Source organism: Trachurus japonicus, chromosome 11, assembly GCF_045865225.1.
Source record: "Trachurus japonicus isolate A0001 chromosome 11, Traja_1.0".
In the NCBI taxonomy this organism is placed as follows: Eukaryota; Metazoa; Chordata; class Actinopteri; order Carangiformes; family Carangidae; genus Trachurus; species Trachurus japonicus.
The window spans coordinates 6,665,481-6,687,704 of NC_140917.1; the positions used below are offsets into that span (position 1 = coordinate 6,665,481).

Consider the following 22,224-nt stretch of genomic DNA (forward strand, 5'->3'; position numbering starts at 1 on the left):
TTTTGACAAATGACAGTTCAAAAAAAAAAAAAAAATCTAAGTAGCCTACTCTTAGATTTTTTTTACCTGCCATTTGACCGGTATCAGTCTGTGATGACATAAATCCCAGCTAAGGATATTTTGTAACACATTCAACATCTGAATGTTTAAAAAAACATAATTGATGACACTTATACCAAAACCCAGAAATGTATTATGAAATTAAATGAAATGTGACAACAATAATTTGTGAACACACCGCATGCCACTAAAATGTTAACAGACCACACTATTGTTAATAACTTTTACATATCAAGCGTCTTTGGGTTTGTGTTCTTCATTTCATATTTCTCTCTCTTCTTTCTTCTGTTTATAAACCATGAATCCAGTGACAGCGATGAGGACGAGAGCCAGAGGAACCAGAGCAGAGATGATGGGGACGGTGGTGTTACTGGGCTTCTCTGGTGAAAATAAAAACATCAGGTTATAGGTTAGAACAAAACAAAGTACTTCATCATTCAATCCATAACCTATTCATCCTATTTTGTTTTTATTTACACTTTAGAAATCAGTCAAAAGATAAATAAATACATTCATGAAAAAACAAAATTTAAATTAAACAATACAGCAGAATAGAATCACGCTGTTCTGTGTTTTCTGAGCATTTGACCATTTGCTGCATTTCTTTTCCCCTCTCTCCTTCCCCACGTTTCCTTGTTGTCTTCACTGTCACGATCTAATTAATGTCCCAAAAAATACTCAGAATGTTGTGATTTGACCAGTGAACCTGGAACTTTTTATAGGTTTATTATCATGAGTGAATTCACAGCTCAACTGTAGAACAAAGACTAAAATACCCAACAAACCACAGACATGACGTCACATTCAGGAGCTGCTGATGTCACTCTTACCCATGTTGGTCCTGATGTGAGCTTTGTCCAGTTTGGTGACGATGTCGTCCTTCACTCCAGAGAGCTGAAACACACAGTCGTACCTCCTCCAGTCTTCAGCTTTGACTGATGAGACGTCCAGGTCAACACTCATCTGGAAGGATCCATCATGGTTGGGGAGGATCTCTCCTTGGTCCACGTCCTCATGAAGCTCCTCTCCATCTTTGGTCCAGAACATCAGGGCTCTGTGAGGGTAGAAACCTGTAGCGTGGCAGCTGACTGGAGAGGAGGGAGTCTTCTGGAGGAGAGACACTGAGGGGGGACTGGAGAGAGAGAGAGACAACAGGTAAGTTAGACTGGTGGTCGTTGGTCTCCACTACATGTTCAGACTCACACATTCATCTTCTGACTGTCTGACAGTTGGTCAGGACCAACTCAGGTCTTAAAACAAGGTGATGTCAGACTGAGGAGTTATGATACAGTGGTGATTCAGTCTGATTGGTCGATATCAATATGGTTGTGATCATCAAACTGGGGTCATGTGACTCTACCTGTGCTCAGCAGAACTTTCTTCCCATATCTCAAGTACGTCTTCAGCCACTCAGGACAAAGCTGAGTCAAGAAATTCTCAATGAATTTTGTTCTCCCTCTGTCAGGGGTGGATTGGCCATAGGGAGTACCGGGAGTTTTCCCGGTGGGCCGGTCACTAATGGGCCGATAGGCGGCCGTTTTTTATTTATTTATTTATCTTTTTTTATCGCCATGCCTCGCGCCTTGCCTGTTGTAACTCTCCCGGCCCAGGGAGAGAGACATGCATCAGCTCGGCCCACAGTGCTCATATCAGCTGCAGACACAGCAGAGAGGTGACGATTGGCCCAGTGGCTTGTCTACCTGGCCCAATGGCCCTATGAGAGGCTACAGAGGCCCAGGAGTCCCACCCACGCATGTTCTAGACCCCCCCCCCCGTCCAATCACATTTAATGATGAGGAGTCATGATGAGAGAGAGAGAGAGCGAGAGAGAGAAAAAAACAAAAACAAAAGTAAAAAAAGTAAAAAAAAAACGCAAAGGCAGCGCGGAAAAATTGAGGAAAGTAACAGAAAAAGAAAAGCTCTAGCAGCACAGACTGCTGAAAGTACAACAATTACGCAGATGTTTCCTGCAGGGGCCGCGTGGCCTGGCTGGAGCTAGAAGCACCGATGCTGCAGCTTCAGCAGCAGGTCCCCCACGTGGGGTCATTCCTATGTTCCCACAGCCCTATGTTCCCTCAGCCCTATGTTCCCTCATTTCTAACTTTTGTTGTCACTGAAAATTAGGCCCTATGTTCCCTCAGCCCTTTGGTCCTACCATTGGTTGGGTTTAGGCAATGAAGAAAGGAGTTGGTTAAGTTTAGTAAAAAGACCAGGTAGAGGCTAGACAGGCCAGATAGGTAGAGTCCAGATAGGTAGAGAGAGTCCAGAGGGAACATAGGGCTGAGGGAACATAGGGCTGTGGGAACATAGGCACGCTCCTTCACGTGAGTCTGAAGGGAGTGAGGCTCCCGTTACCACTGCCCTTATGGTGCAGGAGGAGGCTGAAAAAATAAGTGTTGAGGAAAACTCTCCACCATGTGAAGGAGGTAGTGATTGTTAAGCAGGTATGTGCTTTCCAGAATGGTGTGGATAAACATTCATTAAAATACTGTAAATGGTCCAGAACGGTTGCTATGAACTTTACTTGACATAAATAGCTATAGCTAATAACTCTGATGGTGTGGTGTGTTACAGCTAAATCTAGTTATCTAAAGTATTGGAAAACAATAACTATATTCATATACTATCCTCATTAATTGATTAGTTGCTTTTATTAAAGTGCCCTCTCAAATTTGGTCATGAAGGACATTGAGCTAACAACTTAACAAATATGTATGCTTTCATTTTTTTTCAGTCAGTGTTTATGGTTTATTGTCCTTTCAACAGTTTAACATTATACAGTTAAAATTAATAAAACACAGATTAACTACTGTTACAGTAAAACATCATTCTGCATACATATTACTCATGATGCAGTACACAAATTACAAGTATTTCTTGTCATGCTTCATTGTCTATACATTATGTTGAGCTGTACTGTCTTTCTAAGATAAAATTAGTGTTTGTCCATTTTTCAGATCATTGTACTATTGTTTTCCATACTTTAGCCAACTAGCCAAAGTTCTGATTGCACGCAGACTCATTATGTGCATGTAATTTTGTCCAAACTTAACTTATTCCACACTATTCCTCTACTTTGTTGTATATTGTATATCGTTTAGTAGTGGTGTTATTAAGAGCTTGTGTGTTTGTATGTACATCAACAGTGCTAGTTGGCAAAATATCCGCGTGCAGATAGTGGGCCGGTCTGGACCAAAAAGTCCAGGGCCAAATTTTTGTCCCAGTCCACCCCTGCCCTCTGTCAGCGTCCCATCTCTGCTTGGTGACGACAGCCTGTGGTTTGGCAGCGATCCATGTCTGTATTTTCAGGTCCAGTGATATGAAGTCTTCTCCATCATAACCAAACTGACCAAAACCAGTAACTTCTCCAGTCTCATCGTCCCATTCACATCCATTCAACCTCTGTAAGATGTGGACACCTGAGACAGAGACTGAAGTTAACACAGGACTCTGAGTTCAGATGGAGACATTGATTTATCTTCCTCCCATTCATTTTCTCTTGTCTCTTAACTTAAACTCTTAATAAAGACAGTGCATCAAAAAGGCCATGTTTTATTGTATTGATTCTTGATTAATTTCTAACTTGTAAAATGTGAGAAGTGATGAGGAAAACTACTGATGGGTTTTGATGGATCTGAATCTTTCTCTATCCTACTTTATTGACTGGTCTACTGTTTACCTGATTATGGTGTTGAGGTTTTATGGAGTCACAGACAATAGAAACGGTCAAAAGAGAAATTTATGATAATGCAGACTCTACCTACCTTCACTTTGGTTGAAGCGCTGCTTCAAATTATGAATACTGGCCTTGAAGAAGTAAGGCGTGCCCTCAAAACACTCCCCAGCGTACCACCGTAGATGTTCAGGGTTCTCAGCTAAAGCTGTTTTCGCCCACGTTTGTTTTGGTTCTATTTTGTTGATGTTGCTGTCACAGTGAGCAGTCTGAATGTCATCGAGCAGTGCAACAACCACAACCTCAGGGAAGTTTGTGACTCCAGTAGATACGGTTGTGAAAAACTTCATGGTGTGTTTCACTGTGGGGAAAAACAAGGGTTTGATTACAATATAAACCTACACACATCATAAATGTGATATATCCAGTCAGATGTCAATGCTCTCAATTAAAGGCAATAAAAAGCCCCAAAAAATATACTTAAAAAAAAAAAATCCCGTTGAGATAAAAGTGTTAACCTAAACCCATTTAATGTTCTTCCACACTGCTCATCCACTGCAATCCAATGTCCTTAAGGGATGTAGTCCAGAGTTTAACCGACGTCATTTAGGACATTTTTACAGCCTAAACAGTCCTGTATTGAATTTGCCTGATGTGTTCATTTTTTGGTGAGATATTCCTTTAACTGTAATAACAACAGTAGTGAATACAGTAACCCCTGCACCTTTATATTCCTAAAATTTGAACTTGTCCGTGCCTTTTTACCTTTGTTTTTAAGTTTGTTTACAACTCACCTGTTTAAATGTTTTTAAGGTCTGGAGTTACACCTATTTCATAGCGAGCTAGGTGACATAAATTATTACCTCTCAGCCATGTTCATGCCCTTTGGATGATGAGTTTGTTAATATTATGGTGTGTGGCCTGTGTTCACAACAAGTGTAATGGAGGTCCGCGGTACCGTATAGTCACAGACAGTCACAAGGTACAGTACCAGTAAGGAGAAGTGACAGCGTGTGGCGGTTAGCGGTACTTAAGTTAAATTCACTCACCCATAAAAGATGTGTAACCCACTTGCCAAGTGTCCATTGGCCTCTTGGCGAAATGGTTAGCATCGTCGCCTGCGGTGCGGGAGACCTGGGTTAGAAACCCGCTCAGGGCACAGAACAACATCAGTCACACAAGCTAATAAACCAAAAAATGAATTAACACTGGGCTGCACACTGACACAGTGGTTTGCACCTTTGCCTCCCAGCAAGACGAGTCTGGGTTTGGTTCCTTGGCCTGGAGCCTGTGTGGGTGGAGTTTGCACATTCTTGTCCCTGTGACTTCATGGCTTCTCTCCAGGTTCCAACAACATGCACACTACATTGATTGGCAACTCTGTACAAGTGTGGTGGTGACCCAAGACGTCCAGCTGCGCTAACGGTGCTAACAGGAATGTATACTTGCCACAGTCATTAAACTGGCCAGGTCTACAGCCTGACTTCTGCCTGTTAAAAGGTTTTAAAGATGCTCTCAGGTGTTTTGCTAAACAATAAACAACCTACAGTATTATCTTATAATGGTGGGCAACAATTAGAAGTGATTTATATTCAGTTACTCAGTTCATCTGACGGCTGAAACATTATAATCAATAAACATGTACAGTAGCTTGGGTTTAAAAAGGTAATATTATTATTATGATATTATTATCTTATTACCCAGGGGGCAAAATCCCAGTTTTTTGAAAAACGGACACGGAGCGTTGTAAAAGGTTTGACACCAGAAATGATATCTAGGAACTTCAAGGATTAAAACCTGGGTGGACAACCCGGTCAACTAGCTGCTGGAAAGCTACAGGGGGCCAAAACCCCTTTCTGGGGTCATTTTGATGGCGAAATGATGTAAATGCAAATATTTAGGTACTACAATGGCATAAATAGTCATACAACTATGAAATTTGGCAGAGAGTATCTTGACACATAGGGGGAGGCATGAAAAAAAGATTCTGGGGTTTGTTGCAACTCAATTTTAAGATATCACCCCCAACATCCCAAAAAAGACCAAAAAAAGTACTGTTCGCCTGACAAATTCTCATGAAAATTATTATTTTTCAGCACTTTATGGAGAATATCTATGCTTAACATATATATAGAAAATTTCCTTAATTCATAAGCTTCCATTTGAGTCCAAGATAGCCTTTCTACTAGCTACTGGAAAGCTACAGGCTGTCTCCAAACAATGCAACACCTATTGTGAAAAACTATTAACTGATATGATCAGAAACCATTCTATTTCTGGTCTCCCCAAAGTGAACAGATAGATAGAGAAGACCGTTGGCCACAGCAAGTGGGGCTTTTGAGATAGAAAGGCTATCTTGGACTCAAATGGAAGCTTATGAATTAAGGAAATTTTCTATATACATGTTAAGCATAGATATTCTGCATAAAGTGCTGAAAAATAATAATTTTCATGAGAATTTGTCAGGCGAACAGTACTTTTTTTGGTCTTTTTTGGGATGTTGAGGGAGATATCTTAAAATTGAGTTGCAACAAACCCCAGAATCTTTCTTTCATGCCTCCCCCTATGTGTCAAGATACTCTCTGCCAAATTTTATAGTTGTATGACTATTTATGCCATTGTAGTACCTAAATATTTGCATTTACATCATTTCGCCAGCAAAATGACCCCAGAAAGGGGTTTTAGCCCCCTGTAGCTTTCCAGCAGCTAGTTGACCGGGTTGTCCACCCAGGTTTTAATCCTTGAAGTTCCTAGATATAATTTCTGGTGTCAAACCTTTTACAACGCTCCGTGTCCGTTTTTTTGCTTTGCCCCCTGGGTATATTATATTCTTTACCAATGTGTCCAATGTTGTTCTGGCCTGCCCTGAGTGGGTTTTGAGCCCTCGATGCTAACCGTTTCGCCAAGAGGTTAAAGATCACTTGCCAAGTGAATTAGCTCGTCTTTTATGGGTGAATGAGTTTAACTTCAGTACCGCTAATCGCCATACGCTGTCACTTCTCCTTACTGGTACCTTGTGACTGTGACTATACCCATGGTCCTCCGTTATACCAATAAATCAAATTTAAATACATATATAAATAAATGTAATGATGTTACCTGCAGATGCAATGTGGAAGAAGAGCAGCAGTATCAGGAGCTTCTCCATGTTGCTCTGACAGACCGAGCTCGTCTTAAGTACAGTACCAACAAAAACCAGTTGGTTTTACCTTTTTATTTCCTGGTTGTGATAAAGTTAGTGCATAGTTTATACGTGCTCACCTGTGAGTGACTCCCTGCAGGTGATCAAGGATTTAACATCCCACCAACTAATATTTGTGTGTAAAGTTCATTGTCACTCTCTGTTTCAGCTCATTGCTGCTTAAATCCAAGTCACATTTAACACAGAGAAACTGACACCATGAGCATGATCCAAGTCCTCACCTGAAGAATAATCAACTTCATTTATAGAGATCAAACACTGACGATAATGAAGTTTGCAGCAGCACAGTAGTTTTCCTGACAGTGATGACATATGGTAATAACATTTTACATATTACAGCTGCACAGATGAACTCGTTCAATAATCAAAATATTTTTGTCTTTTTTAGTATTTGACTGGAGGTTGTGTTGCTTCTAATTACTAGACCCTGGACAGTGGGTGTTAAAGGGTTAACTCCATCACACTGTAACTGTTTCATCGAAAAGAACCTGCTTGACTTGTTTCTCTTTTTAATCCACACCAACAGGGTCAATGTCAACAATGTTGAGAATGAGTCTCAAGTTTGATTTCACTTCTCTTCTTTCTGGTACCTCAGTTCATAAAAACACAAGTTGTGGCTCTCTTCCTCTGTAACTAGCCTATATGCAACAAAAGTAGAAAGTTTAGAACAGACAACATCTGGTTAAAAAAACTATAAAAAATGTTTTCATTATGTGGCGGGACGAAGTGAGGGCCCGGGCAAGGTTTGAACCCTAGACTCCCAGGGAAGAGTCATGTGCGCCAACCAGTCGACTAAAGGGATATTCCTGTGGCCCAGTAGCCAGGGCACATGATCAATTGGAGGCATAGTGACAGGACCACCACGTCACAATTACAAAGGTCTTCACAACCACACTGAATAAGTAAAAAAAAGTTGAAGATCGGAGAAAGGTGAGAATGTGGTGCTGCCATCTAGTGATGAAGTACTGAAACACATTAGTGTAAAATGTTCTTTGTTTTTATAAACACACAAATTACATCATTTGACAAAAAGAAACACACCATGTACAGGACAAGAAGAGTTTATCGAGATTTTAATTCCTGGCTAAGTACAGTGGATCTCCATGTTACTTTAATTTGTTAGCAATTAGCATGCTTCTTAGTGTGACAGTTGAGGTTCCTGTCACTATGCCTCCAATTGATCATGTGCCCTGGCTACTTGGCCAAGGGGATGTCCCGTTGGGTGACTGGCAAACACGCATGACTGTTACCCCGGTAGGTGTGGGTTCAATCCACGCCTGGGCCCTCTTCACCTTGCCACATTCGCAATAACTAAAAGTATACTACAAGTGCAGCAAACACAATTTTTGGTATTTTTGTGTCATTAAAAATCTGTGTCTTCATAGAAAAAATCATGGTTTTAATAACACATCAAGAAAATACGATTTCAGTGTCAACATGTACATTTGATTCATGGAGTTCTTGTAAAACAGAGAAAAGCTGCTAAACACTAGACTCTTTTAGCTGGATAATATGACACATGTCAAAGTGTTGACTTCTTCCATCCCATGTGAGGTCACATCAAGTGTTTGTCAGTCAGGTTTCTGGATTCAGACGCTCAGAGAGTTCAAAGCTGTTTTCAGGAGCTGTAGGAACAGAAACACACTTGTGACAAACTGTAGAAAGTCCAGTTATGCAGAATTGAACTTTTAGAAACAGTACATGAAGAAAACTCACGAGATCATCAACACAAGTCAAATTAACCAGCAATGAAATCTTAAGAAAATGTAAATCTAGAAAACTACTGAATGAGTTCATCAATAATAATTTACAAAATAAAAATCTATGAGATCATTTGAAACAGAACAAAATAAGTTTTACTTACGGGATGGACGGTCACATTCTTTGGCTGAAACCAAGGGAAAAGACAAATCGGTTAAATGACAGGATGTGTGACTGAATATGATCCTCTCCTCTAGTGAACTCTACTTTTTGAACAGGAAACTAAAGCTTGTTTCAGTTTTACAATCTGGATAGAAACTTAAATATTTTAAGCGTCATCAGATCATCTGTCTACTTTTCTCTCTCACCTTTCTTCTGTTTATAAACCATGAATCCAGTGACAGCGATGAGGACGAGAGCCAGAGGAACCAGTGCAGAGATGATGGGGACGGTGGTGTTACTGGGCTTCTCTGGTCAATATAAAATATCACATTTTAAGAACACAAGAGTGTAGGAGCTGATGTCTGTTTACATTCATCTGGTAATTTACTGCCCCCTTGTGGAGGCAGCAGGTTATTGTCTCTGGAAACTTGTCAAGAAACTGGTCAGCTTTTACTGTAAACCACTGTATCTATGTTCACAACTGTTGTTGAAGATGAATTCACAGCTCAACTGTAGAACAAAGAGTAAATACCCAATAAACCACAGACATGACGTCACACCCAGGGGCTGCTGATGTGATGCAAATATGTCTGTGCAGGTGAACAATCTGAAGAATTGTCTACAATTTGAACTATTTTAGTATTTTGGCAAAGCAATCAAAAGATGAGAGTGCTTTTCATTATGTCCAACTGTGTGTAGTTGGTTAGACAAAAATCTGGTAATATGAATGAAGTGGGGGAGCATACGTCAGTCCGACTGCCCACAAGTCCGACGGCTCATTTCTCCGACTACCCATTCTGAAGTGTTAAGGTTAGGTTTAGGGTAAGGTTAAGGGTTAGGGCTACTTAAGTCGGAGAAGTGGGAGGTCGGACTGATGACGCAAAAATAAAGAAATGTATGGTCGGAGTCGGAGAAATGGGTGGTCGGAGAAATGGGTAGTCGGACAGACGTCATGCGCCCAATGAAGTGTGTGCCATTTGGTGCAAAAGTTTGATTTTAATAACGCAGTTTTGGTTGCAGTGCTTCATTTTGCAGGATATATGGGGTATTTGCAGTTTGGGTTTTGCAAAATGTTTTGACAAAACCAGCATAGTTTGCAAAATTGTGTGTTCGCAATTGGGAAAAAAACTGTAATAGACAAACCAGTGATATCACTTTAAAGGGGCGTTCACACCGGACGTGATAGACGCGAATGGAGCGGCAACTCTACATTGAAAATCAATGTAAATGGCGCGATGACACGCGATTCAGGCGGAGGCGGCGCGAATGGAGCGTCTGGCGTGATGAGACGCGCCGCGAATGAAGCGGCGCGAATAAAGTTGAAAATATTGAACTTTTCAGGCGGCATCGCGCCGTGACATCCAATCAGCGACGAGTTCAAGCCGACGACGTCACTTCTCTGTACGGTTGTTTACACTCAGAACAACATGAAGGAGAAGCTAATTGTATTTGAGCTGTGTGTGGGCACCGCTGCCGTCTTCTACACAGAGTGAACAAAAAAAAAAACAACACACACACAGTGAACCCAGACACGACGGCGGGTGGTTTTCCGGTGTTTCTGAGACTTGTACAGCAGTAGTACAGTGCAGCAACGGTGGTGATATCAGCCACGATCGACGTGGAAAGAGAGCGGGTTAAGATCACCGGTTTTCAAATTAACGGGCGGAGCGTCTAGCGCGAATGACGCGATGGACGCGAATGATCCAAAATGACCAAGCGGCGCGATGGAAGCGTCTGGCGCGATTATATTCGCGTCTATCGCGTCCGGTGTGAACGCCGCTTAAGACCAAACCCACATTTGCACCAAGCTTCCTTTAATCCTGTATTTCTTGGTGGTCAGAGAGCATTGTCTGCATTATTGCAGGCTAGAAGTCTCTTTGACCGGTGACTTTGAAAGCTGACAATAGATCAGTAACCTCCCTTCAGTGGTTCAACACCTTCCCAAAGAGGCTCCATCATAGAGACCACTGAACTGTGGCTTATCCAAGATTGCACTGACCAACTGGGATTGATATAGTATTGGTCTCTGGACAACTTGGGGTGCAAAAAAGACCAGACCCTTATCCACAAGAATGTGTACAGGATACTGGCCATGTGCTATCACCCCCTGGAATTCATCATCCCATTTACCACCCATGGAAAAGTTCTTCTACAGAAATGGTGGTCTAAAGAGCAGGACAGGAATTACAGTACCCCCGGCTTCCCGATGCCTTTGTGAAGGATTGGACATTATGGGAGAAGTAACTTCCACATTTGGCCTCGATCAGACTTCCAAGGTGTTATGAACTCACTGAGGACCAAGATCCTCCAAGAATTGCATGTCTTCTACTAAATTATTCCACACTCTTACCCATGTTGTTCCTGATCCATGCTTTTTTCAGTTTGGTGACGATGTCGTTCTTCACTCCAAAGAGCTGAAACACACAGTTGTACCTCCTCCAGTCTTCAGGTTGGACTGATGAGACGTTCAGGTCAACACACATCTGGTAGGATCCATCATGGTTGGGGAGGATCTCTCCTTGGTCCACGTCCTCATGAAGCTCCTCTCCATCTTTGGTCCAGAACATCAGGGCTCTGTGAGGGTAGAAACCTGTAGCGTGGCAGCTGACTGGAGAGGAGGGAGTCTTCTGGAGGAGAGACACTGAGGGACGGACTGGAGAGTGATGATACAGTGGTGATTCAGTCTGATTGGTCTATGTCAATATTGTGATCATCAAACTAATCAATTCATGTTAGTCTATACCTGTTCTCATGACAGAGTATTTTGCATACTTCACATACTTCTGCAGCCACTCAGGACAAATATTAACTATGAGGTTCTCAATGTGTTTGATTCTCCCTTTGTCAGCATCCCATTCCTTTTTGGTGACGACAGCCTCTTCTTTCAGAGGGATCCATGTCAGAGTCTTCATGTCCATTGATATGAAGTCTTCTCCATCATAACCAAACTGATTGAATGCAGTAACTTTTCCAGTCTCATCGTCCCATCCACATCCACTTATCCACTGTAAGATGTGGGCACCTGAGGCAGAGACAGTTAATGTACAGATGATGTCTCCTCTGGGAAGATGATCAGTTTTAGACCTTCTAGACCAAGTAAACGAAACTCGACCTCTTCAGTGTCAAAGACAGATTCCTTATAATGTGTTAGTTACAGAAGAGCAGTGGCCTCGTGTCAGTTTGGTGTCAGAAAAAGGAGAGGACAGAGTCTATGAAGTTCCTCATGTGTAGAGTCTGTTTCCAGAGTGTGAAGATGCAGAACTTCAGGACTCTGATGTGTTTAGTTTGTAACATGCATCAACAAAGCTGAACACAAAGTTACTCTGAAGAGTCACTGACACTGATTCTGTTGTGAGAAGCTTTAGCTGAACTTCACCCTCCTTAATGTTTACTGATGGTTTAATGGTGATGCTCAGTGGATTGACCATTGTTTGACAGCAAAACATTAAATATGACAATATACAGAGAGACTGTACTTACCTTCACTGTGGTTAAAACGCTGCTTGACCTGGTCCATCGTGCCTCTAAAGATAGGCAGACTCTGGAAACATTCTCTCTTGTACCACTGCATGTGGTCCGAGTTCTCGTGTAGTGCTAATCTCACCCAGGCCTGTTTTAGATCTATTTTCTTTGTGTTGGTGTCACAGTGACCTACATGAATGTCATCAACCAGGGCATCAGCCACAAACTCAGGGAGGTTTGTGGGTTCAGAAGACAGAGTAAAAAGAAACTTCATGGTGTGTTTCTCTGTGGGACAGACACGTTTTTTTAAAATTATTATTATTATTAAAAATCCTCTTAAGATAAAAGTGAAAATCGTGCAGCAGTGTGACACAGGAGCAAAATCCAGAGCTGAGCAGAAAGTAATGTGATCCTACCTGCTGATGAACTGTGACAGAGAAGAAGAAACAAAAGTAATTTCTCCATTTTGTTTTGTTAAAATCGCTTTGTCTTCACGAGGGGAGGTTGAAGTGTTTGTGTTTAGGTGTGGAGTCTTATGACAGGTAGCCTATTGTACAATCTGATCTAATGATTCACAGATCCTGTGATAAGAAAACAACAACCTTTTTATATGAACAGACATATAACTGGACAAATCAAAGGTCAGAGTCTTTTCTGCTGTTTCATTTATGTTAACAGATCTATCAGCTCTGTGATCAGTCTGTTCATCAGGAGCTTCTTGAAACAAATAAAATGACTACAGCCTTATCTACTTAAATTGTATCTTTATTTATATGTATTAGATTTTGTTAACAATGTTTTCAGTGTTTACATGTAATTTTATGGAGTCATCGTAAAACAGGAAAGTACAATCAACACGACATGAATGATAAAATTAGAATTATGGGAAAAACATTACTAGCTGCTGGGTAACATGTATATCAAAGAATTGACTTCTTCCATCCCATGTGAGATCACTGAGGTCACTGGTGTGAGGTTACTGATGAGTGTTTGTCAAACAGGTTTCTTTATTCAGAGACTCACATTGTTCAGGGGTGTTTTCAGAAGCTGTAAGATCATAAACACACTGTAAGTGTCAAACTGTGGGAAGTCAATTTAACCAGCATTTTAGACAAGATCTCTCTTGAGTCTTGTCACTTGTTGCTTTATCACATTTTGACTCAGTGTTGCAGCCTGGACACAAACATCCACTCAGCTGCTGGACTCTCTCACCTGTCTTCTTTCCTGTTCCTCTTTTCCTTTCTTTTTTAAAAGCATAACAAACAATGGCGATGACAACAACCACTGCAACAGCAAGCACTGCAACAATGACGGCGATAGTCGTGTCACTGGACGTCTCTGTTCAACAAAACACAAAGAAACAAAATCACACAATGTGCAGGTGAAGCAGGTTAGAGCACTCATGTGTTCATCATGTGTCACATTCATCCACTCATCAGTTTACTGACAGAAACATGAAGTAAACATAAAGTTGAAGCTTTGCAGATTGTCAGTGAGTCTTTTGACTCTTTGCACTTTGAGCTTTTCTCCACAGTGAGGCGCTGCAGACCAGGAAGAGACACAACAGATGTGCAGGATTTTCTTGGCTATAATGAAACCAAAGAGCTGAACACATCGTTTTCTTTTAGGTATCCTAAGGTAATGTGATTTATGTTGTAGATTATTTCTCTGTGAATGTGGAAAAAAAAGTTTAAATTGTTTATCACCTTGACCATTTCTGACTCCAACATTTCCCATGTTGGTCCTGATGTGAGCTTTGTCCAGTTTGGTGACGATGTCGTCCTTCACTCCAGAGAGCTGAAACACACAGTCGTACCTCCTCCAGTCTTCAGCTTTGACTGATGAGACGTCCAGGTCAACACTCATCTGGAAGGATCCATCATGGTTGGGGAGGATCTCTCCTTGGTCCACGTCCTCATGAAGCTCCTCTCCATCTTTGGTCCAGAACATCAGGGCTCTGTGAGGGTAGAAACCTGTAGCGTGGCAGCTGACTGGAGAGGAGGGAGTCTTCTGGAGGAGAGACACTGAGGGGGGAACTGGAGGATTTTAAAGACAAGATCATCATCAAAATGGGAGTGTAAGTGTCTCCTTCATGATGATAATAATACTCAATTATCAGCTTTGTACTCTATTCTATTCAATGTTTACTGTATCACACTATTATTTAAAAAAATAAATAAAACGTAGTAAAGTAAAATGTAGTTGAATAGAAGGACAAGGAGGAATCACAGTCGGTACTGATGATACTTTAAAAATTATTTATTTTATAAATAAAGGTTGGTAGTTTGATATCCAATTGTGGCTAAAATAACAAAAATTAACACTTTCAAAAAGTCCAGATGAAGAATAAATTCTCTGTCAATGAATTCTCTACCTGTTCTTTGCAGAAAACCACTCCCATATTTCAAATATTTCTTCAGCATGGTAGGATAAATGTTGTTGATGAAGTTCTTCCACATCTGACTTTTATCTGTATCTCCATCCCACTCCTGTTTAATGGTTTCAGCCCAGGGGTTTGCAGCGATCCACGTCAGAGTCTGCAGGTCAAATGTGAGGAAGTCGTCTCCATTATAACCGTATCGTAAAAAACCATCAACCTTTTCAGTCTCATCGTCCCATTCACAGCCCAAAATCTGCTGAATGATGTGAAGACCTGAGACAGAGACAGAGTGAGATAAAGAGACAGATTGTCATTCATCACACTGATAAATCATTTCACTACAACTGGAGACATTTGTTTTTAGACAACAACAGATTCTAGAGAAGTTAAGATGTGTTCAAGTCAAGTTGTTGTCTAATATCACAAATCATAGATGTTCATCAAAGGAATTTACAGTACAGTACAGTACACAGCAGTGAAATAGGATGGACAACAGAACCAGGTTCTGACCACAAATGATATTATTCCTTTCCCTGTTACATTTATCATATACAACTTATTCTGTTCTATTATGTAAAGTGAAATAGAGAAAAAAAACAATAACTGAGGTAGTGAACATTTTATCAGAAACATACCGTCAGTTTGGTTTGGCTGCTGCTTGAAACCGTCCGTGTCGACTCTGAGCAGCTTCTCATAATTTATGCCGTTCCCAGTAAGTTTTTCCCACTCTTCTCGATCATCCTCAATTAAATTTCTCAGCCAGTCATGTCTGGGCTCGACTCTTTTCATGCTACTGTCATAGTACGCCAACTCAACCTCCTCAATGTTTGTTGCAGTCACATAATCAGGGATGTTTGGGTGTCCAGAGGAGATCATGGCGTAAAACCTCAGTGAGTGTTGGACTGTTGGACAAAGAGGATTCAACTTGAATATAATCAGTTTTTTGATATATAACAATTAGTTAAAAAAGACATTATAGACTTTATGATTGCACCAGGAGTAAAGTGCTGAATACACATAAGTCAACAAACTGAATAATGAGTTTTGATTTGGATTGTAAATTAATGCAGTTGTCGTTGTTGTTGTTGTTGTACATCTTGCTAAGCGGTTGCATCCAAACACCTGAGGCTATACCTGTGCTGATGATCAGTGCTGAAGTGTGAGGGAGGAGTGGCTACCAAGGTGTGTCTCTTTTAACTATAATAGGCTACCTAATACATTTCTTATCTAAACAACAAACACAGCACTGAACTCAGTTGTAACATTAGCAGGACACCTAGTGTGACATAGATTCACCTTCTGACAGCTGAAACTCTGCAGTCAGTGAACACAGACGGTATCTTGGGTTTAAAAAGGATATCCTTATATGGTCTTACCAACAAATCATATTAGAATATACATAAGTAAATGTAATGATGTTACCTGTGGGAGCTACGTGGCAGAAGAGCAGCAGTATCAGGAGCTTCTTCATGTTGCTCTGACAGACGGAGCTCGACTTGAACATGATCTAAGTCCACACTGATCTCAGTCTAACTGTTTCTTTAGGAACAAAAACCTGCTTGACTTGTTTCTGTTTTTAACTCATATGAGTCGACGTCAACAACAGTTGAGTATGAAGCTCAAGCTCGACTCCACTTCTTTGTGATCATTTATAATAAACTCACTCATTCACTCAGTTGTTCATTAAAACACAAGTCACAATGTCTTTGGCTTTCTTTAATGCAACAAAAATAGAAAGTTAAGATGTCTGCACAGGAAAAAACAAACAAATAAAAAAAGAAGATTTTAACAATGTTTTCAGTGTTTACATGTAATTTTATGGAGTCATCGTAAAACAGGAAAGTACAATCAACACAACATGAATGATAAAATTATGGGGAAAACATTATTAGCTGCTGGGCAACGTGACACATATCAAAGAATTGACTTCTTCCATCCCATGTGAGGTCCCTGATGAGTGTTTGTCAGTCAGGTTTCAGGTTTGTGGTTTCAGAGCAGAGTCCTACACGGGTCCAATTTTGGAAACCCGCGCCCGCCCCACCCGTAGGTTTTTGAGCCCGTGTCCCGACCCGTCACCCATGCTTATTTCTGACTTCAACCCGGATCCGACCCGCCCGTCAATATTAAGACCCGCTGCCCGTGAGATCGCCGTCATCACCGGCGTTAACGGGGGTATCCGTAGCCTACTCTTTAGAAAAAAGAAAAAAAAGAGAGAGAGTTGGGGAAAAAAAGCCGTACTCTTTCGCGGCTATTTCCGGAACGGAGAATGATAGCGACGTAATTCTTTTTTAATGAAAGCAGGAAACTTCGGCCTTCACATTGATCCCATCGGTGTGTTTGTAGCTTAGGCTACCCAGAAGTCGAGCAGTCAAGCCATGACAGGCTAAACTCCAACAGGAAAGCTGTGAGCGGTCACACGAGCGGCCAAAGATTGTTTATTTACATCAAGATGCTCCTCTGTTGTTACCGTGACCATAGAGGCCGTGAGTGATAAAAAAAAAAAAAGATTTGCTACGCTGGTTCATGCAGCTGCTCGTGAGTTTTTCTCTGTAGGCCTACACACATACACCCGCGTACCCACCCACGTTCATTTGAGTTCCGCCCGTGCCCGACCCGTGAATTTACACAAGACAACACCGTTTTTGCGGGGTACCCGTCGAATCCCCTTGGGGATCTGACCTGATGCAGGACTCTGTTTCAGGGGGTTCAGCGTTGTCTTCAGAAGCTGTAAGATCAGAAACACACTGTTAGTGTCAAACTGTGGAAAATCCATTTAACCGGCATTTTAGACAAGATCAAATCAGTTTTAGGCTACTTACGGGATGTTTGGTCTGTGGCTGAAACCAAGAGAAAAGACAAATCAGTTGTAAATGACAGGATGTGTTTGAGCAGCTCATCACCACTGAATATGATCCTCTCCTCTCCTCACTCAGACTTAGTGAAGTTATTTTTTTAACAGAAAACTGAAGCTTGTTTCAGTTTCACAATCTGGATAAAAACCTAAACGCTTCTTCAGAGGCAGCAGAGTAAAAACAAGTTGTACTTATGAAAACAGAAGAAGAGGTTGACTTGTCAAACATTTTCATATTGAAGTGTAGAGTTTCATCAGACTCTGAGTCTTGTCACTTGTTGCTTTATCACATTTTGACTCAGTGTTGCAGCCTGGACACAAACATCCACTCAGCTGCTGGACTCTCTCACCTTTCTTATTTTCTCTTCCTCTTTTCCTTTCTTTTTTAAAAGCATAACAAACAATGGCGATGACAACAACCACTGCAACAGCAAGCACTGCAACAACGACGGCGATGGTTGTGTTACTGAACGTCTCTGTTCAACAAAACACAAAGAAACAAAACCATCATCACACAATGTGCAGGTGAAGCAGGTTAGAGCAGAGACTCATGTGTTCATCATGTGTCACATTCATCCACTCATCACCTCATCAGATTTCTGACAGAAACATGAATTAAACATAACAGAAGCTTTGCAGACTGTCAGTGAGCCTTTTCACTCTTTGCACTTTGAGCTTTTCTCCACAGTGAGGCGCTGCAGACCAGGAAGAGACAACAAATGTGCAGGATTCTCTAGGCTATAATGAAACTGAAGAGCTGAACACATCGTATTCTTTGAGGTCTCCTTTTTTGTTGTGTAATGTGATTTTTGTGTTTGTAAAATGTGTTTATCACCTTGATTCTCTCTGATTCCAATGTTTCCCATGTTGGTCCTGATGTGAGCTTTGTCCAGTTTGGTGACGATGTCGTCCTTCACTCCAGAGAGCTGAAACACACAGTCGTACCTCCTCCAGTCTTCAGCTTTGACTGATGAGACGTCCAGGTCAACACTCATCTGGAAGGATCCATCATGGTTGGGGAGGATCTCTCCTTGGTCCACGTCCTCATGAAGCTCCTCTCCATCTTTGGTCCAGAACATCAGGGCTCTGTGAGGGTAGAAACCTGTAGCGTGGCAGCTGACTGGAGAGGAGGGAGTCTTCTGGAGGACAGACACTGAGGGACGGACTTTGGCAACAGGGTGATGACGATGAGAAGATGAGAAACCAGGGAAAAAAGGAAAAAAGACGAAGAAATTCAACATGGAGGCGACAAAATATAGAGAGGAAACTGGAGATTTAATGTGTGTGTTTGCTCTGTAACTGTGGAAAACACATCCTACGCATTGATGTGACTCTACCTGTTCTCAGCAGAGAGTTCCTCACAGAGTTCACGTACATCTTCACCGAATCACCACAAACAGTTAAGCCGCGACCTGCCCGGTCCAGTCTCGCTCTGTCAGCATCCCAGCTCTGTTTCATGAACTCAGCCTGTGCATTTGCAGCGATCCACGTCAGTGTCTTCATGTCCAGTGATATTAAGTCTTCTCCATCATAACCATACTGAACAAAACCAACAACTTCTTGAGTCTCATCGTCCCATTCACATCCACTCACCCGCTGCAAAATGTGGACACCTGAGACAGAGACGGAGACTGAAGTTAACACTGGATATTGATGCATCTTCCTTCATTTTCACTTGTCTTCCAACTGGTCTTAAAGGGATAGTTCAACATTTTGGCAAATTGGCCCATTGCCATAATCCCTATAGTCATAGCAGTTGGTTCGTTACCTTTATTTGTCGGTGCAAGCTATTTTTAGAACGGCGGAGCAGAGCCGCGAGCTGCTCAGAGCTACGCTACATTGGAGGCTAAAGGAATTTCTTGGTTTTCCTCATCAAACTCATCAAATACACAATCCAACAACTCCAAGACGCTCTGGTGGACAAGTTGTGACCTGCACATTCACCGTGTTGTGAGATAATAACAGAACGTCACGAAATGAAGCTGTTTTCGAGCTGCTTGCTGAAAAACTGTCCCTGAAGACAACATGCATCATTGGTTTTGTATGAATTTCCCTCTAAAACAACTCTGTGTGGTAACGTTGTGTTATTATCTCATAGCGTGGTGAATGTGCAGGTCACAACTTGTCCACCAGAGCGTTTTGGAGTTGTTGGATTGTGTATTTGATGAGTTTGATGAGGGAAATTCCATGAGCCTACGTAGCGTAGCTCTGAGCAGCCTGCCGCTCCGCTTGGCCGTTCTCAAAATAGCCTACACCAACAAATAACGGTAACGAACCTACTGCTATGACTATAGTGATTATGGCAGTGGGCCAATTTGCCAAAATGTTGAACTATCCCTTTAATAAAGACAGTGCATCAGAAAGGCCACACCATTTTCACTGTATTGATTAATTTCCAACTGGTTAAATGTGCGAACTAAAAGAACATCAGAAACCCTGAGAGCTCAAAGCTCACTGTGTCATAGTTTGTTCTAATTGTTAATTCTTACATTTTAGTTTAATAAAGAACTTTGTGTTGAGGCTCTTCAGACTTATTTAAAGGGACAACGAGGAGTTTCTATTTGGTTATAAAAAAAAGTGTCACGTTAATGTGGATGAATCTACGCTACCCACACTTGTTAATGGGCCCATTTTCGATAGATATATCGTTTTGTCTCTATATATAATGCAGCTGAATCGCCGTTTATGGTCAGAACTACAACGGTATGTGATTGTCTTCGAACCTCTGACTTTAGTTATTGATGAATGAAAACATGAGTCGGTAGTGTGAAAATGCGTTGCTTTTCCAAAAATCCTCTTTGTCCCTTTAACTTTATATCAGAGCAGTAAAGCAATAACAAGTGAATTAAAGATAATACAGACTGTACTCACCTTGACTTTGGTTGAAGGCCTGTTTCAAACTGTGAATTAAGGCCTTGAAGATGTTGGGCATATTCTGAGAACACTGTTCAGTGTACCACTTAAGATGCTCCGGTTTCTTACTGAGATATGTTTTAACCAAGGTGTGTTTAAATTCTATTGTGTCCTTGTTGCTGTCACAGTATCCCACCTGAATGTCGTCAAGCAGTGCAACAGTCACAACCTCTGGGAGGTTTGTGAGTCCGTCAGACGCGGTGGAGAAAAACTTCAGTGTGTGTTTCACTGTGGGACAGAAAAGGTTGTTATTATAAATATAAACCTACACTCCTCATACATGTGATATATTCAGTCAGATTCAGTTGAAAATCCAGTTGAGGTAAAAGTGAAACTAAATCATGCAGCAGTGACACAGGAGTAAAACCCAGAGCTGAGCAGAAAGTAAAGTGAAGAGTTGAATAAATATTTAAATGTGATCCTACCTGCTGATGAACTGTGACACAGAAGAAGAAATAAAAGTAACTTCTCCATTTTGTTTCATTTACATCGTTGTGTCTTCACGAGTAGAGGTTGAAGTGTTTGAGCTCGGGTGTGGAGTCTTGTCTCAGGTAGAAACTATACTGTAATGATTTACAGACTCTCTGATAACACACCTTAAGAGATAAAAGGTCAAATAATGTCTGAGTCCTCTCTGCTGTTTCATTTATATTAACAGATGAATCAGCTCTGTGATCAGTCAGTTCAGTTCCAACTGTGTGAACAGCAGCTTTGTGGCTCCTGATGAACCTGATGTTAACTGGCCCCAGTTCAATGATTATAAAGACAATACTGCTGCTGCTGCTTCAAGTACAACTACTGCTGCAGACACTGTTGCCTTTAAAGACAGTGTGTGTTCAATGATTTGGTAAATGCTTCATAAATAAAGTTCATCATTATAATTATGTAAACATCTTAATGTTTGAAACCGCATGTGTTTTGGACTTTAACAGCAGACAAGCTGAGACAGAGATGTCTGCAGAAACCAACACGTTCTCACTCCCAGTGCGTCAACCCCCTGACGAACGGTCACTGTCCCTCCTCGTCACATGCCTGACTCATTAGGTACCCGTTTTTCGTCATGAGGTGACGAGCGGGGATTTCAATTCATTCCAATGCAACCCCCTTCGCGGCGATATGTGACGCTCAGAGTAAAGTGATCCAGCCGACCGGACGCGGCGCTGGACGACGCACTGAGCTGAAAAACTTTTTTTCCCCTTTGAAGCTTTATTGAACCTGGTGTGTCTGACATAGCTTTCATCCAAGCCGTCATTTTGGTTATTATTTATTTACTGATCTTGGCGTTGGTGCAGAATAATAAATAAACAAACAAACAAACAAACAAACAAATAAATTACATCCTTGTCGGAAGACCAGACGGGGTGGGGGTGTGTAATAAATAAATAAATAAATAAATATTTTTGTCCCGTGCGTAATTGTCAAGATCCGCATTTCGATTAAACTCGCCTTTCTTCTTTTGTAGGAGTTGTTGGACGACTGCATTTTCATTTTATTTACTTATTTCCCTGTCCTAAGTCATGTTTATGGATACACAGTTGAACATATTGTCATTTTACCCTCGGCATTTTCCCCTCACTTTGCTGAATATCTGTTGATTCATGTCATAAACACGTTTTGTTCATTAAAAATATGTGGTGTTTATTAAAAATATGTTGTTCATTCAAATCGGTTGTTGTTCATTGCAGAACAATAGAATATTAATACGGTGATTTATATACAGATATTGATCGCGCAGTGTGACCACAATCACTACGCACGGAGGCGTGAGGGACATTTGAAACAGCTGTATCAATCGTCCCTGCAGCGACTACTGACACTTC

General features: G+C 41.3%; 3 protein-coding genes across 3 annotated transcripts; all 3 read right to left on the reverse strand.

Moving 5' to 3' along the window:
• Positions 1-210: 210 nt before the first annotated feature.
• On the reverse strand, positions 211-4,607 carry LOC146978056 (major histocompatibility complex class I-related protein 1-like). The gene is made up of 3 exons (XM_085790460.1): positions 4,597-4,607; positions 891-1,192; positions 211-440 (listed from the first exon to the last, which is right to left on the reverse strand). Exons 1-3 carry the CDS (start codon positions 4,605-4,607, stop codon positions 322-324), a joined length of 432 nt encoding a protein of 143 aa, XP_085646586.1. The 3' UTR covers positions 211-321.
• Positions 4,608-8,987: 4,380 nt separating this feature from the next.
• On the reverse strand, positions 8,988-12,226 carry LOC146978057 (class I histocompatibility antigen, F10 alpha chain-like). The gene is made up of 4 exons (XM_085790461.1): positions 12,175-12,226; positions 11,542-11,820; positions 11,149-11,451; positions 8,988-9,106 (listed from the first exon to the last, which is right to left on the reverse strand). Exons 1-4 carry the CDS (start codon positions 12,224-12,226, stop codon positions 8,988-8,990), a joined length of 753 nt encoding a protein of 250 aa, XP_085646587.1.
• Positions 12,227-12,832: 606 nt separating this feature from the next.
• On the reverse strand, positions 12,833-18,880 carry LOC146978058 (BOLA class I histocompatibility antigen, alpha chain BL3-6-like). Its single transcript, XM_085790462.1, has 4 exons — positions 18,829-18,880; positions 13,967-14,296; positions 13,525-13,598; positions 12,833-12,841 (listed from the first exon to the last, which is right to left on the reverse strand). The coding sequence occupies exons 1-4, from the start codon at positions 18,866-18,868 to the stop codon at positions 12,833-12,835; spliced, it is 453 nt and encodes a 150-aa protein (XP_085646588.1). The 5' UTR covers positions 18,869-18,880.
• Positions 18,881-22,224: the final 3,344 nt, after the last annotated feature.